The sequence below is a fragment of the Ustilago hordei genome (genome assembly GCF_900519145.1).
Source record: "Ustilago hordei strain Uho2 genome assembly, contig: UHO2_contig_02, whole genome shotgun sequence".
NCBI lineage: Eukaryota > Fungi > Basidiomycota > Ustilaginomycetes > Ustilaginales > Ustilaginaceae > Ustilago > Ustilago hordei.
In genome coordinates, this window is record NW_024545252.1 from 644,994 (window position 1) to 661,012 (window position 16,019).

The following is a 16,019-nucleotide window of genomic DNA, read 5'->3' on the forward strand; positions in this document are numbered from 1 at the left end:
ACAAGAAGGAGCATGGTGCGAATATTGTCAGCTTTGATGGCGACGAGGCGCGCAACCACAGTGCTTCCGAACATAGGCCAAACTCGGGTGCGAAATTGCTAATCTCACTCTCGTTTTGGTGAGCATGACAAATCCAACTTTCACGTCAAATCACGTGCGGGCAACTTTTTTGACCGACTTGTGGAGAAATTCCAGCATTTTTGGCAAAATTTCTAGCAACGAACCCTGAGAAGCTTCTCCTCACTCACCTCTACACCATTCCACCCATTGTGTCCTACTACCTTTCACCGACTTCAACATCGTATACCCACCACTCCTAAGGATCGAAAGCAAAAAAAGAGTCGCAACAGCAGGAGAGGCATCAGTCGTCATGGTAGTCAAAAAGCAAGAAGCCTCCTCCTCCGGGAGCGAGAACAAACCGGCCTCAGGCAGCTTCAGACACATTGGTAACAAGATGAAGCGTACCGAACTCTATCGCAAGTACAAAGCCGATAAACACAAAGCCAAGTTCTCTCGTCGTTCCGCCCAAGCAAAAGAAGAAAGAGGTGAAGATGGTGCCGCCAAAAAAGCCGCCCGCTTGGCAGCCAACAAAACCCGCACAATCGAGAATACTCGTGATTTCAACCCGGCCATTATCAACGCTCCGAATACGCATGAGGGGCCTGGGCCGAGTAGCCTTTCGAAAACCGCTGCAGGGAAGATTGGGAATGATGATGAAGCACATGACGCGGAGGAGGGTGTAGAGGAGATGGAAGAGCAAGAAGCAGCCTCTGAAGTGGACGAAGATGAAGATCCAAGTGCTCCACCTGCACTACTCATCACCACATCAATGCCTTCCTCTTCCACCTCACCCCACTTAGAATCGCTCAACTCTCGATCGCATCCGTCGGCAAAGACACGAGAATTCGTCGACGAGCTACTCTCCGTCTTCCCCGGCGCGGAGTATAGGCCGAGATCAAAAGCCCAAGGTGTCGGTCTGGGCAAGATTTGCGGTTGGGCTCGCGAACGTCGTTTCGACGCAGTTCTAGTTGTAAACGAATCTCATAAAGCACCCTTCGCGCTCACTGTCATCCAACTTCCTTATGGTCCCACTGCGTTTTTCCGCCTTACCTCAATTCTCTCTGGTGCTGAGATCTACGGCAAAGCTCGCCCGACACCACATACCCCAGAACTTATCCTTAACAACTTTACCACCATACTTGGTCATCGAGTCGGAACAGTCTTACAATCCTTGTTCCCCAAAATCCCACAATTGGAAGGCAGGCAGGTTGTTACATGTCACAACCAACGAGACTACATATTCTTCAGGAGGCATAGGTACATGTTCAAAAACGCGGAAAAGACGGCGTTACAAGAGATCGGACCTAGGTTTACGTTGAAGTTGCACAGTTTGAAGGAAGGTTTGCCAAAAGGAGCGGGGGTCTGGGATGGGAAGTATGGTGAAGAGTATGAGTTGACAAAGGAGGAGGTTGATGCGATGCAGAGCGGACAGGGTGAGGAAGAAGAGGCGACCTTGGGTGACGGCGTGGAGGGAGAGGGTGAGGGTGGGGTTGGAGCGGGAAAGAAAGCTAAGAAGGAGACGAAGGAGAAGAAGGAGCAGGAGGAGCAAGTGAAGGAGAAACTTGTATCAGGGAACAAAAAGAAACGACAGAGAGGAGAGGAAGAAACAACAGGATTAGATTTCCAGTGGAAGCCAAAGATGAGCGTTTCCAGACGCAACTTCTACCTCTGATCCCGTCCAACATTGCCCTCTTTCTCGCTTTTTGGTCTTCTTTGCAACAAGCAGGCGAATATCGTAGCAATCAGATGCACACATTTGTACTTTTATAACACGCTTTCAATGTAGCCGCTTATCAGAGTCAAGTAGTAATGACCCAGCACTTGAGCACTGCACTCAACGCAGTACGCCAAAAAAGAGGTCTCAGCAACGGTAGGGGTGGGTTCAATGCTATGGCGGTGCCAAACACAACCCTATCTGGTTCATGGGAGGGCTTCCGACATGACGAAGAACAAAGTGAGGAGTCGTTGGTGGCGACGCTGCTGCTGCTAACAGCAGCCGAAATCGGCGGAACGCGGTCTTGAACACCACCAACCGCGTTGTGTGGATTTTGAGAAGAATGGGTGTTGGACCCTGAATTTCCACTTGGCAAAGGTCAACCGTCTCGACCTCTCCACCACCACCACCATCGCACCATCGCAACCTTCACCTCTACCCTCATCACCCACCACAACGCCCCCTCATCCATCCATAACTGCTGTTTGTATGTGGCGACAATGAACGCCCAGCTCCTGAACCCATTCACGATCGACATCCCTGATTCCGTATCTGCCACCCTCGAATCCGCCGAGTGCACAACCCTTCTCTTCAACCACGGCTCAAACACCCTCTCTGGCCAGTACCTTGCCGTCGGCCGCTCTGATGGGTATATTACAATATGGGATATTGAGACTAAATCTGTCCTCCGCCTTCTCACAGGCCATGTTCGACCGGTAACCGGTCTGGCATGGAGTGAAGGGAATAGGTATCTGGCTAGCGGTAGTGCTGATTGGAGTGTCATTATTTGGGATCTGAAGGCAAAAAGTGGGATTGGGAGCGGGTTGAGAGCTAGAGAGAAAAAAAGAGCGGGAGAGGGAGGGGAGAAAGCGGGCTTGGAGGGGGAAGATACGAGACTACCATTTGGAAGCGAGAGAAAGAAGACGTTGAGATTTGATTGTTCGGTGGTCTCGGTTCAGTTTGCGCCGGGAGATAGTCGACGGTTGGTTGTTGTTCTGGCGAGTCAGCAGGCTTTTCTTGTTGATATCAGGGATAGGGTGAGGATACGAAAACGTCGAGCAGAATCGTCGATCGAAGTCGAGGAAGTGGTTTCCTCTCCCACTCGCACACCTCTCTTATCCAACTCCATTACAACTGAAGAATCATCCGAAGGCAAACCATCAACAACCTCGCCCACTGCAGGCATCACCGCCGCTCGTTTCACCCCAGATTCGCGCTTCATCGTAGCAGGAACCTCCAAAGGATCCCTTCTCATTTTCTCCTCCCTCACCGGCGCCCTTCTATCCGAATCAAAAGTCCTCTCCACCTCTTCTGGGGTAAAAGAACTGTCATTCGACGTTGCTGGTCGATTCCTAGTCGTCAATTGCAATGATCGCTCTCTCCGCCTTCTCTCCCTCTCCCTTACCCCTTCTGATCCCACCCCTACCCTCACCTTAACCCTGCAGAACAAAGTACAAGACATGGTCCAACGCACAGCATGGTCAACCCTCGGCTTCTCCCCCTCCTCAGACTACATTTTCGCCGGCGCCGCACACAAAGCCTCACATAACATCTACATCTGGGACCGACCCTCCGCTACACTCACAAAGATTCTCGAAGGTCCGAAAGATTGGCTGATCAGCGTGGATTGGCATCCGAACAGACCTATGTTGGCGAGTGTGGGCAATACAGGAGCGATCTATATTTGGTTTACACCGACGGAGGAGATTTGGAGTGCGTACGCTCCTGGATTTGAGGAGTTAGAGGAGAACAGGAATTATGATTATGAGGAAAGGGAGGATGAGTTTGATGTAGATGAGGGGGAGGGGGTGAGGGAGATGAAGAGGCAAGAGGAGGTTGAGGCTGGGGAGGTGCGGGTGGGAGCCGGGAGTGGGGGTAGGAGGGGGGCTGTGGGGATAGGGGCCGAGGGGGAGGGGGAGAAGAGGGATGGGGAGAAGGTATGGGGGATGCTGGAATTGGGGGAGGGGCAGAAGAGGAAGTATTGGGATGCGTTGGAGATGGTATGTACTCAGGTTGATGGGCTGGTGAGTGATTCAGGCTGGGTTGGAGGGGAAGGAAAGGAGGTAGGAGAGGTGAGGGAGATGGTCTTTGCTCTAGCAGACAATGATACGGAGGAAACCTTCGTCATTCCACCTCGTCTGGAAACAGACTTTTCAGAGTTTCACAATGAGCATATCTAGCATACCCAATCACACGCATTCCCACATCACTCATCAACCTCTTTCTGTGTGATTGACTGCGATTCCTTCCTTTCCGAGACACAAGGAGTGAAAAAAGTTGCCAAGTATGAGTGAGAAACAGTTGAAGTTATGCGATACACCTCTTCGTCCAGGCCACATTCTAGCTCCTTTCATACTGGTGTATGGTAGATGCAACACTTAGATTCCAATAGACTAAGACTACAGTAATGTGAGGTTATATATACCTTTGGTTCATTTGTGAGATTGGCTATTCACACCCTATGAACTAGGTGTGTTGTGACAAGCCTCAGCATTTTCCTCCTTAGTCTCAGCATTCCTCTCTCTAAACATGTCCTGATTGGTTGCCACTGAATTTACTATGCATGCACAATCCTCAGCCTGTTGGTGGTTTGGCTCTCCTGCATGTTTGTCATTCTGGTGCAACTTCAACTCCCCCCCTTGCCAGTATGACCAAACCCATTGCTTGAGCTAATCAAGTGGTCTCCCCTCCTTTCAGTGGCTTCATGAGGATGTCTGCCATGTTGTTTGTCATTCTGACATACTCAATTGTGATGTTGCCTTCTTGCATGTGGGCCCTAATGAAATAGTATCACAGGTTGATGTGTTTGAGCTTCCAGTGTTTAGCTGGGTCCTTACTTACTTGTATGCATCCTTGACTGTTGGTGTGGAGCACTGGTTTGACATCATTGAATCCTAAGTCTCATAGTAGGTATGAGAAGAATAGGGCTTCCTGTGCTGCTTCTGATCTGGCAATGAACTCCACTTCTACAGCTGAGAGAGCTACACATTTTTGCACATGAGATCACCAACTCACTGGACATCCATATAAGTACATAATTGCTCCTGATGTGCTCCTCCAACCATTTGTGGGATCTGATGCCCAATTCACATCAGTGTATGTTACCACTGCTCTCTTTTCCTCATTTGCCCCCTTTCCTAATTGCAGGCGGTACTCACTCATCTGGTTTAGGTATTTTAGCACATGGATCACCATGCACCAGGCTCCTTTGACCAGAGTCATCATGTGTCATGCTAAAGTCCCCACTGTGAATGATATGTCTGGTTGCACTGTGTTTGATATCCATAAATGTTGTCCCATGAGCTCCTGGTATTCCTTGCTTTGTGATGGTGAACATATGTTTCCTCTGGTGCTCACAGTGATGTCCTGCATGGGAACCCAGGATTTCTCTGTCACTCTCTGTAACCATTTGCTCACCATTGCTTTAATGTATGCTGTTAAGTCCAGGGATATGCTTCTTTGAGTTTGGTCCCATGTGATCTTGATGCCAAGAAACTCCTTTATTCTCCCATTGTCTTCCATTCCCCACTTGTTCATGATCTCACTCTTGGTGCGATCCACCTCCTTGCAACTTGGTGAGGCTATCAGCATGTCATTGACATATGCTGTGATGACTGTGATCCCATTTCCTGTTCCTCTCATGTACAGACAGGGTGTGCTGGGCATGCAGTGAAATCCTATCCTCTGAAAGTGTGAGTCCATTTCTGTGTTCCACTCTTGCCCTGACTGTTTCAAACCATATAACCCCTTTTTCAGCTTGAAGACCTTCCCTGGGGGCACTTTTGTTCCAATTGGTGGCTTCAGGTATATGTTGTGGTGTAGGTTCAAGTTGAGGTATGCCTGCTTGACATCAACCAAGTCTATCTCCCAGTCTTGCACAGCCACCACAGCCAATATTCCTCTAATTGATTGGATTGGCACTACAGGTGCAAAGATTTTGGCATAATTGACACCTTCTCTCTGAGTGAACCCTCTTGCCATGAGTCTCGCTTTGAACTTTGTAGGTACCAGGTTTGCATCTGTTTTCACTTCCAGCACCCATTTGGTATCAACAGTGTTCATTCCAGGTGGTAGATCCATGACTTCCCACATGCCCATTGCCTCCAGTCCTTCTAACTCCTTTCACATTGCTTCCTCCCACAGTCTCTTATCTGGCCCTGTTAGCACTTCTCAGACTGTTGGATTGAGGTTTCTTTCACTTTTGTTGTCCATAGTTGTGAGTCCAAAGGCCTCACTGTTTGTCAATGCTTCAAGGTCCTGGCTTTCATCCATGTTCACAGTTGGCTCCATGTCCATGTATTCACTTAGTGATCCCTGGTCCATTTCATCAAATAGATTCACTTCCAAGTAACCCAAGTTCTTGGCATCTTCTTTGTTTGTCATTGTTTGAGGCAATTGGATGTTTATCGGCTTCCATTTGGTCTGATCAGACCAGCATTTGGATTCCATGAACTTTGCCAAGTTACTCCAGAATATGTTTGGTCAATAGTCTGGACTAAAGAATAACCAACCTTTTTGTTCTAGGCTATATCCTATGAAGATAGCTGCCACCACTTGTTGGTCCAAATTCTTGTTGTTTTGTTTTACCTTTGGGATGTTCACCCAGGTGAGACATCCAAAGACATGGAGAAGTCATATGAGCCTTTTGGGTGATCTCTTGAACATCACTTCATATGGGAACTCATTGTTGGCATTTGAAGTAAGGTTTATCTTGAATGCTGCTGCCCTGATTGCATATGGCCAGAAACTCTTTGGTAGCCCTCATTGTACCAGTAATGTATGCATCTTTTTGCTCAAGCTTCTGTTCATCCATTCCACCCTTCCATTTTGTTTGCTATTGTACCCCACTGTTGTTTGCCATTCTATTCATTTGTCTTGTGACCATTTGAGAGCTTTGTTGCTTCTCCACTCTGTTCCTTGATCCAATTGGATTGCCTTTAGGTTTCTTCCAGTCTGTGTCTCAAGGAATGAAACAATTCTTCTGAGCTGCATGAAGGCTTGGTTCTTTTGCAACAGTGGTTGTGCATAAACATACTTGCTGTGATTGTTGATGAGCACCAGGATGCAGGTGTGTTTGGTTGCATGCAATGCATCAATGATCAAATCTATATGTATGAGGTTGAGAGGTGCAGCAGCTCTTTCTCCACTGCCTCACCCCATTCTTGTGGCCATGCTTTTGGACTGTATACACTGCTTGCATGTCAGAGCTGTATCTGGGTCCATATCCATTTGAATATTACCTCCTATCTTCTTTATAATAGACTTGGCTTTGTCTCTACCTGGATGTCCAAGGTGCTCATGCCAAAGTTGCTGTGTGGAAATGGTATGTTTCTTTGCAATTGGCTCAAACTCTTCATCAACACCCTCAAACAGCTGTGCTGATGTTGTCATTGCACTTTCCTTCTATACTTCACTTTGCAACTCTAACAAGCCACACTCGCTGTTCTTTGATACCTTGAGTGACATTCCATTTGCCAGGTGTATCTGTCCACCGGCATGGTCTAGAATCACTCGTGTGTCACAGGGTCAGCGGGTCAGCGTATGAAGGGTGTGCCAAATTGATCAGCATCAAATCATTGGGAATCAACAAAGCTAATCAGGTTGGTAGCATGTATGATTTACAAGACCAACCGAAATCTGGGGTCCAGGTTAATCTCACAAGGATCAATTGGGATCAGCCTGATCAGCATGTCTCAGCAAGTCAGCTGACATGAGCAAGCATCAGGAGATTCAGGAAGGAGGATACTGGCATTAGAAGGAGAAGCATACAGAGATAACCACATGTAGGAATGGGGACTGAGCTCAGCATCATGCAGATGGTTACCACTTGAGGGGCATGTGCATATCACCACACAGGCCCAAGCACAGGGGTGACCACATGACCAAGGGGTTTGGTCACAAGGTCCAACCAGTGGCTAAAGGGATTCACAGGATAAGGTTGAGGAGGTGGTTGCTGGTGAAGGGAGAAGGAGCTGTGTCAAGAAGAACAGAGATTGGCTAAACAAAGAAGAGGAGCTGTGTCAAAGGGGTTGTCACACATCATCAGGCAGAAAGAGAGTATGAAGGTGAAGGGGCAGTGCCACACAACCATTACACTGTGAAAATGGTAGAGGCACAGCATCAATGGGGATTGACACCAGCAGGAGGGACAGTGTCAAAAGGGGATGAAGGCTCCTCAGGAGGAGCAGGATAAGTGTTGTGAGTGACACCAATCAATCACATAAATACTCTCATTCTACCATAAGCATACAAGTGGATCCTCATCCACTCTACTTACTTTATACTTTACTCTTTACTTGACTCTTAGTTATGTATCATTGCAATAGCAGTGCTTTTGCAATGACCCTCAAATGTGTGTGTTGTATCACCATTAGGTGTCAACTGTAGGCAGTGTTCTCCAAACACTTGCAGTCCAGTTCTTCAACTGTAGGCAGTGTTCTTCAACACTTGTGGTCCAGTCCCTTACTGTAGGCAGTGTTGCTTGACATCTGTGGTCCAGTCAGTTATTGTAGGTGGTGGCTCACACCTGTGGTCCAGTAACTCCCATCCTCTGTAGGTGATAAGTATATCATGGTCCAGATGACATCCAAGAGCATTATCAACAGTACTGTGAACACTTGTACTGTAAGGAGAGGGTATCACTCACTCTCCAACAAACAACAAACATGCCATGCAACCTCTGAATGGAGTGTTCAAGGCAGTCAGTCAAGACCTACCAGTATGAAGATGTCTAGTTACATTTAGTCAAAACATACCGAGTAGATCTTACTCAATCAATCCCATCTATACCAGTCAAATAACACCCAAAATTGGTCTCTGGTGCACGACCGCTTACATCGTGCTCCCTCATCCGTTAATGCGTTGGTTGACAATAGATTCACATTGAGATTCTTAACATACAAAATGTTCTGGAGTAGTGTATCTCCATATTCAGTTGATATGCTGGCATCTCCTACAGCACTTGCATCCAAAACCTCTCTTCCAGCCAGGTAGATATGCTTTTGGCAGGTTCTTGGATTTATGAGTGTGCTATAGTTATTGGTCATGTGAAAACTGGCTCCCGAATCCAGAATCCAACAAGTTGTTTCTTCTGGGTTCAGTGCCTTCTTCCAACTTGGAGTGAGGGAACACCGAGTGTCCTAGTTGGAGTTGGTGAGTGCAGAGTCTTTGGGGATGCTAACAGATGCATCACAATTGCCTGCTCCATGACCAACTCACCTGCATATGAAACACCAGAGCTTTTGCTGTCTGTATCTGGTCTTAGCAATTTCACTGCTGTTGTTGCTATCAGTTTCTTGAGCCAGTCCATCCTGGTCACCACCACCAGCTGTCCTAGCATAAGCTTGCCAAGGATCAAGTTTCTGGGTGGGGGTGCTCTCCAATGCTGATTGACATGTGCTGAGTGTGGTGGCTAGTGCCTTGAAGCTAAGTTGGTGGACAGTGGCAACTGTCTCCCTGAACATCAGGTGGCAAATCATGCATTTCTGGAGAGCTGAGAATAAGGTGTCATCTGTGAATGGTCTTCCCAGGATGCTTCCTGTCAGGGGTCTCGCGCCTGAAACCCAGGTCGGTCTGTCGAGATACTCGGTGACTATTAAACTGTGTGACAGCTATTGTCTCGGTATCGGTGACTATCAAGTTGTGCAGTGACAGCAGGTGGCGTTCGTTGTATATACTATCGTAGGTTTCGGCTGACCTCTGTGGACACTCCGTTCAGGGGTAGCTCGGCACGATCAATATCAATGTTATGATGACACCAAGGTCTGGTGTGGGTGTTGATGATGATGAGGTTGATGGTGTTGGTGATGAGATTGGTGATGTCGATGATAATGAGGTTGATGGTGTTGATGGTAAGGTTGGTGGCGTCGATGATAATGAGGTTGATGGTGTTGGTGATAAGGTTGGTGGCGTCAACACGAGTGTCCAGTGTGTTGACTTGATGCTTGAAGTGATCCCCGGACCGCAGTGGACTACTGCCTTCGGTTCTATCTATATCCGGACTGCTAACCTGCTATGGGCGCCTTCGGACGTCAGGTAGTGGTGATACAACACACACACTACGATGAGGAGCAACCTTGATAGATTGCTGCTATGCTGACTGAAACTAATGTATACTTATGCTGAAGTGATAACTAGTTATGGTGAGTAGAGTGGATGGGGGTCCACTCGACCTATGATGATGAGAAAGCATGGTTATATACCTCTTCACAGCATCGCCAGCGATGCTGCTCCTGCTCTCTCTCCAGAGAGTACCTTCTTCATCGAGTACTGCTCAGGGGCCTCTCCTGCTTGGCACCCCTGTTCCTCTTGAGTGGTGTCGACTCCTTCGACACTGCTCCTCCTCCTCATGACCTGTGTCGACTCCCTGTCTCTCGAGCCCCTGAGTGGTAACCATCTGCATGCTCCTTGAGCTTGGTCCTCCTCGTGGCTGTGCCTGCTCCTTGAGCTTGGTCCTCCTTGTGGCTGTGCCTGGTCCTCCTCGCATGTGGCTCGGTTCTCCTTTGCATGTGAATCCATAGGAGTCCATGGTCCCCATGGAGACTGCACTACGACCATGCTCTCTACTGGTATCGACTAGGTCTTCGATACCTGTGCTCCTTCCATATGAACCAGTGACCCTCCTGCTTCTTGAGCATCCAGGCCCATGACACTACCCCCCTCTTAAGAGCCGAGCTCCGTCGAGGCATGCTCTGGTCTGGTTCATGCTGACTCCTCCTCTTCCTCGACACATTGCCCCCGTCATCCTTCCTCCTTCTCCCAACGTCATCCTCCTCTCTCTACTCCTCCTGTTCTCTCCTCCTTTCTCTACTTTGTCTACTCACTCGTTCTCTACTTTGTCTACTCACTCGTCCCCCCTCCGACACCTCATACTCCTGGATGAGGTCGGGACAGTTGAGGTTCCCTACTGGTTCCCATGAAGCAGCTTCTTCTGAGTACCCTCTCCACAACACCTTGTACTCTGTAGTCCCATTGTGTGAACGCTTGTCGATGAGTGCTTCGACTTCGAAGTCGAGGTCCTCATCTGGAAGTGATGGTATGGTGGGCTGTTCAGCACGTTGAGGAAGAGAACTTGTTCTTGCTGGCTCGAGCATGGAGACATGGAACACATCATGCACCCTAAGGTTTGCTGGCAATGTGATTCGATAAGCTCGGCGTCCTACCCGTTCCTGAACTGGGTAGGGTCCTGCAAACCGGGTGTCTAACTTGGGTGTGGGTCTCCTTGTCTTCCAGTTTCGATGGTTGATATAGACCATATCACCCACCTTAAACTCGATGTCCTTGTGCTTCCTGTTATACTGGTCTACTGATCTCCGTTGTGCCTCTCTGATCTGCTCCTGGAGGTACTTGCAACGCTCCTTTCCATCCATGAGGTACTCGAAGCGACCTGGATCATTGACTCCTAGTCGTTGAGGGATGTCAGGATGAGCTTTGGGGTTCCATCCATAGCATGCAAAGAATGGTGAGACACCAATGCTGTTGTGGACCGTGTTGTTGTATACAAAGGCCGCAGTGTCCAGCAGGTTGGCCCAGTCATTCTGCTCATAGTTGCAGTACATCCTGAGATATTGCTCTATGACCTGATTGACTCTCTCTGTCTGACCATCAGTTTGAGGATGGTAGGCCGTGCTAAGTGAGTGCTTCACACCCATTTGCTCTGCAAATGCCTTCCATGCTCCTGATATGAACTGCCTGCCTCGGTCTGAGACCATGTGATCTGGATATCCGAAGAGTCTAACCATGTGTCCATATAGCAATACTGCAGTCTGCTTGGCTGTGACTGTCTTATGGGTTGGAGCTAGTATGGCAAACTTGGTTAACCTGTCGACGATGACTAGGATAGAGTCATAGGTCTTGGAGTCATACTTCTTTGATGGTGGTAGTCCTTCAATGAAGTCGAGGGATATGGAGCCCCAGGGCCTGTCTGGGGTTGCTAGTGGCTGTAGCAAACCATATGGACGATGACGAGGAGCTTTGTACCTAGCACATACAGGACAACTTGCTACATAGTCTGCAATCCAAGCTGTCATGTTTGGCCACCAGTAATGTCGTTGAGCTGCCTTGATGGTAGCATCCCTTCCTACGTGTCCAGCAGTGATACCATCATGGCATTGGGTCATCACCATGAATCGCAGATGCTCTACAGAGAGAGACTGTCCATCTACCTCTTTGGCACTCCTTGAGTGTCGGTTGTTGGTCCTCCCTGGCATGATCACCTTGGGGATAACCAACCTTCCTCCACTGTACCATAGGTCATCCTTGAGTTCGAAAGGCTTCTTCCTATGTATCTCCTGTAGCTCTTGGTCTAAAGGCTGGAAGATCTTGACCAGGTCTTTGAGACCTTTTGATGCTATGGACTCCATCGAGATCATGGGGGCCACTAGGAGCGAGTCATGGTCTGCTGTCTCCTTGAACACTCGAGGAGGCAGTAGTTGCCTCACATTGTGATCCTGCTCTTCACCGGCTGGTTGCATGTCTGTCCTTCTGGTGAGAGCATCGGGTTCACCACCTTTGTCTCCTGGTCGATACTGCAATATGAAGTCGAAGTCTGCTAGTAGTATTGCCCATCGAGCTTGTCGACCTGTGATGCGTCTCTGTGACTTGAAGTACTTGAGGGCTTCATGGTCAGTGAGGATGACCAGTTGGTTCGGTAGTCCAGCTAGCATGTGTCGCCACTGAGTGAGGCAGGCGACCACAGCTAGGAGCTCCTTATCATGGATCTCATAGTTCTTCTCGGCAGAAGACATCTTCCTAGAGTAGAAGGCCACTGGATGCCATCGTCCTTCATGCTCCTGCTTGAGTACTCCTGCTATAGCAAAGTCACTTGCATCAGTCTCCAACCTTGTTGGAAGGTGGTAGTCGAAGTGCTGAAGCACTCCTGCTGATGTGAAGGCCTGGATGAGATTATGGAAGGCCTGTTGGGCCTCCTCTGGTAGCTCGAACTTCTTGAACCGTTCTATAGGCTTTACCAGTGCTGTCAAGGGCTTGGCTATGCGAGCAAAGTGGGCTATGAACCTTCGATAGAAGTTGGCAAAACCCAGGAACCTCTGGATGTCATGGATTGACTCCGGCATTGGCCACTCCTTGACAGTGCGCACCTTTTCTGGGTCCATCTCTATGCCCGTTGGCTTGATGATGTACCCCAGGAACTCAACTGTCTTGGTGTGGAACTCACACTTTGACAGCTTAGCAAAGAGCCTGTTGCTCCTTAAGCGAGTGAGGACCTCAGTGACATGCTTCACATGTGCTTCTTCAGTGTCACTGAAGATCAGGAAGTCATCTAGGTATACTACCACATATATCCCAATGATGTCTCGGAAGATGTCATTGATGAATGACTGGAAGTGAGCCGGAGCATTGGCTAGGCCAAAGGGCATCACTAGGTACTCATAGAGTCCCAACTGAGTGCCAAAAGCTGTCTTCCATTCATCTCCTTTAGCAATCCGGATGAGGTTGTATGCTGCTCTAAGGTCTAGCTTGGTATAGATCCTTGCCTTCCTGAGTAAGAACAGCTGCTCCTCGATGAGGGGCAATGGTGCCCTGTTCTTGACAGTGATCTCGTTGAGACCTCTGTAGTCCACACAGAGTCTGAGACCTCCATCCTTCTTTGGTACGAAGAGCACTGGTGATCGTGCCGGGCTCTTCGATGGTCTTATGAACCCCTTCTCGAGGTTCTCATCCAAGTACCTCCTCAACTCGGACATCTCCTTGGGTCCCTTAAGGTATAGGGGCCCTTGAGGTGGCTTCCCTCCTTCTATCAACTCGAGGTGGAGATCATGCTCGGTATGATGGGGCAGCTTGTCTGCTTCCACCTCATCAAACACATCTCGCAGGTGTTGGTATGGCTTTGGTATGTCTGCAGCCGTCACCACCTTATCTACCTCCACCTCCATCTCGACTCCTTTGTCTGCGCCTGTAGGTACAAAACCAAAGGCTGGGAGTGATGATGGTGGCTCCTCTAACAGCATGAACCCTATGGGTCCATCTTCCAGAGCTGCTCGTAGTATGCGCTCTGCTGAGACAAACTCGTTACCATGAAGGGTTGGTCTCCTCATGGTTAGGTCCCCTGCTCTTGCTGCTTCAGGGGGTCTCCTAGGGGGTCGGTCCTGCTCCTGAGTCTTGAACTCCAGCTGGCCCGTATCCCATTGTATGGTGGGTTTGAGCCTCCGTAGCTCAGTGAACCCCAGGATGAGGTCATAGTCCGCAGTGTCGGCCACTGAAGCTTCGACCACACCCAGATTGTGTGTACCAATAGATACCTGCATGCTCGCAGAACTATTGATGGAGAGTTGGTGCCCGGTGACACCATGGATCGATCTTGTTTTTATGGGTTTTGTGGGTATTCGGTACTTACTAATGAAAGAATCTGAGACTATGGACAAACCAGCACCGGTATCAGCTAGTATCCGAGCAGGATGGTCTTGAACCATTCCAGAGAGCTCCAGTACTGCTTTGCCTCCACTGGTAGAGAAACATACTTGACAATCTTGATATATACAGAGTGATGGCGAGGAGGTTTGTAGAGCAATGCATGCCATCAGTGCATCACCCCACTGACGTTTCCCTCGTCGTCATCATCATTGTGCTCCTCCTCGTGATCGGGGTCCATGGGTTGCTGGTATGAGCTGAGGTCCATGGCCTCGGGGTCACCCGTCTCAGTGCTGCCTGTGTGGCCATCTCCTGAGTCGGTGGCCTCCTCGAAGGGGTCTGCTGTGGTGACCATAACCTTTGGTCCCATGGGTCGAGAGCTAAGAGGGTCTACCCTCCTGCTGGGGCAGTCTCTGGCCCAATGGCCAATACCTTTGCATACATGACAGGTGTTGATACCTGATGGAGCAGGGCTTCCTTGCTTCGAGGGTTGGGTGGGATGATGAGGAAGGGGTCGGTTTAGGTTTTGTATATTTGCTTGTGTAGTTGCTTGTGATGGTGATCGAGCTGGATAAGTTTGAGTGGGTTGTTGGATGGGGATCGAACTTTGATTTGGCCGAGACCCAGTTCTTAGTGGAGGTGATGTGGCGTTTGGGAGTGAGTGTCTAGCTGAGGACTGCTGTAGTAGCATCCTCTGTCGATCGATCTCCTCAACCTCTCGATACCACTCCCATCTCTTCCCAGGTGGATTCCTCTCGAACTTCTCCTGTATGCTACGAGTGAGACTACCTCTGAAGAGATCAATCACTAGCTCATTGTCATCTAGGTTGACCTGTCCTTCCAAGTCTCTGAACCGCTCTACATGACGTGTGGCAGCACCAGGAGCATCACTTGTGAGTCTGAGAGCCAACAGCTTGTTGTATGCCTCCATCCTAGCATTGCGTGGGTTGAACTGCTCTGACAGTCGCTCTGTGAAGTAGTGCCAATCATTGAACAACCTTCCTTCTCTAGCTCTATCAATACGGAGCTTGGAGGTCCACCACTCTCTTGCTGTCCCTTCCAGTTGAGCACCCATGTGATTGATCATCCTAGACTGCTCATACACCTGGTTGAACTTAAACCATGCTTCGGCTTCTAGAATGAAGATCTCCATGTCTCGGGGATTGAACTTTGGAAAGGGGGTGGCAATGGGCTTTGACCGGTTAAGCTCTGCCATGATGCTGGTATCCTCCTCGTGGTCCAGGGGGTAAGGGTCCGTCCTAGTCCTGCTGTAGGGGTCCAGCTTAGTCTTGACATATCTTGGCCCAGTAGGTGAAGCATACTTCTCGTAGTTGATGTCCTCCTGCTCATCCAGGTTGAATGAGACTGATCGTCTTGGTCGTGGAGCTGGAGTAGGAGTATGTGGGTCTCCTATCATAGACTCATCTCCTCCTCCTGCTTGGTCTTCTGAGTGAGAGAGGTCCATTGTCTCCTCCCTGCTCAGTTGAGCTCGTTGTAATCGTTCCTCTCGATGACCCTGTCTGGTAAGCTCTAGCTGTGCTTCCAATAGAGTGAGTAGTCTATCGAGCTTATTGTTGAGGTCTGGGTCCGTCATGGTGATCGTGAGGAGCTGCTTGAACGATCCACTCTAATGTCAGGGGTCTCGCGCCTGAAACCCAGGTCGGTCTGTCGAGATACTCGGTGACTATTAAACTGTGTGACAGCTATTGTCTCGGTATCGGTGACTATCAAGTTGTGCAGTGACAGCAGGTGGCGTTCGTTGTATATACTATCGTAAGTTTCGGCTGACCTCTGTGGACACTCCGTTCAGGGGTAGCTCGGCACGATCAATATCAATGTTATGATGACACCAAGGTCTGGTGTGGGTGTTGATGATGAT

At 49.1% G+C, this 16,019-nt stretch overlaps 4 protein-coding genes across 4 annotated transcripts; 2 read left to right on the plus strand and 2 right to left on the minus strand.

Annotated features, from left to right (window-relative positions):
• Positions 1 to 370: 370 nt before the first annotated feature.
• On the plus strand, positions 371 to 1,732 carry UHO2_01008 (uncharacterized protein; the record flags this gene model as incomplete). The annotated part of the gene is made up of 1 exon (XM_041553476.1): positions 371 to 1,732. One exon carries the CDS (start codon positions 371 to 373, stop codon positions 1,730 to 1,732), a length of 1,362 nt encoding a protein of 453 aa, XP_041409410.1.
• Positions 1,733 to 2,274: 542 nt separating this feature from the next.
• UHO2_01009 (uncharacterized protein) lies at positions 2,275 to 3,954 on the plus strand (the record flags this gene model as incomplete). Its single annotated transcript, XM_041553477.1, has 1 exon — positions 2,275 to 3,954. The coding sequence occupies one exon, from the start codon at positions 2,275 to 2,277 to the stop codon at positions 3,952 to 3,954; it is 1,680 nt and encodes a 559-aa protein (XP_041409411.1).
• Positions 3,955 to 5,002: 1,048 nt separating this feature from the next.
• On the minus strand, positions 5,003 to 6,157 carry UHO2_01010 (uncharacterized protein; the record flags this gene model as incomplete). The annotated part of the gene is made up of 2 exons (XM_041553478.1): positions 5,003 to 5,883; positions 6,010 to 6,157. The coding sequence occupies 2 exons, from the start codon at positions 6,155 to 6,157 to the stop codon at positions 5,003 to 5,005; spliced, it is 1,029 nt and encodes a 342-aa protein (XP_041409412.1).
• Positions 6,158 to 10,551: 4,394 nt separating this feature from the next.
• UHO2_01011 (uncharacterized protein) lies at positions 10,552 to 15,734 on the minus strand (the record flags this gene model as incomplete). The annotated part of the gene is made up of 3 exons (XM_041553479.1): positions 10,552 to 14,228; positions 14,327 to 14,535; positions 14,818 to 15,734. 3 exons carry the CDS (start codon positions 15,732 to 15,734, stop codon positions 10,552 to 10,554), a joined length of 4,803 nt encoding a protein of 1,600 aa, XP_041409413.1.
• Positions 15,735 to 16,019: the final 285 nt, after the last annotated feature.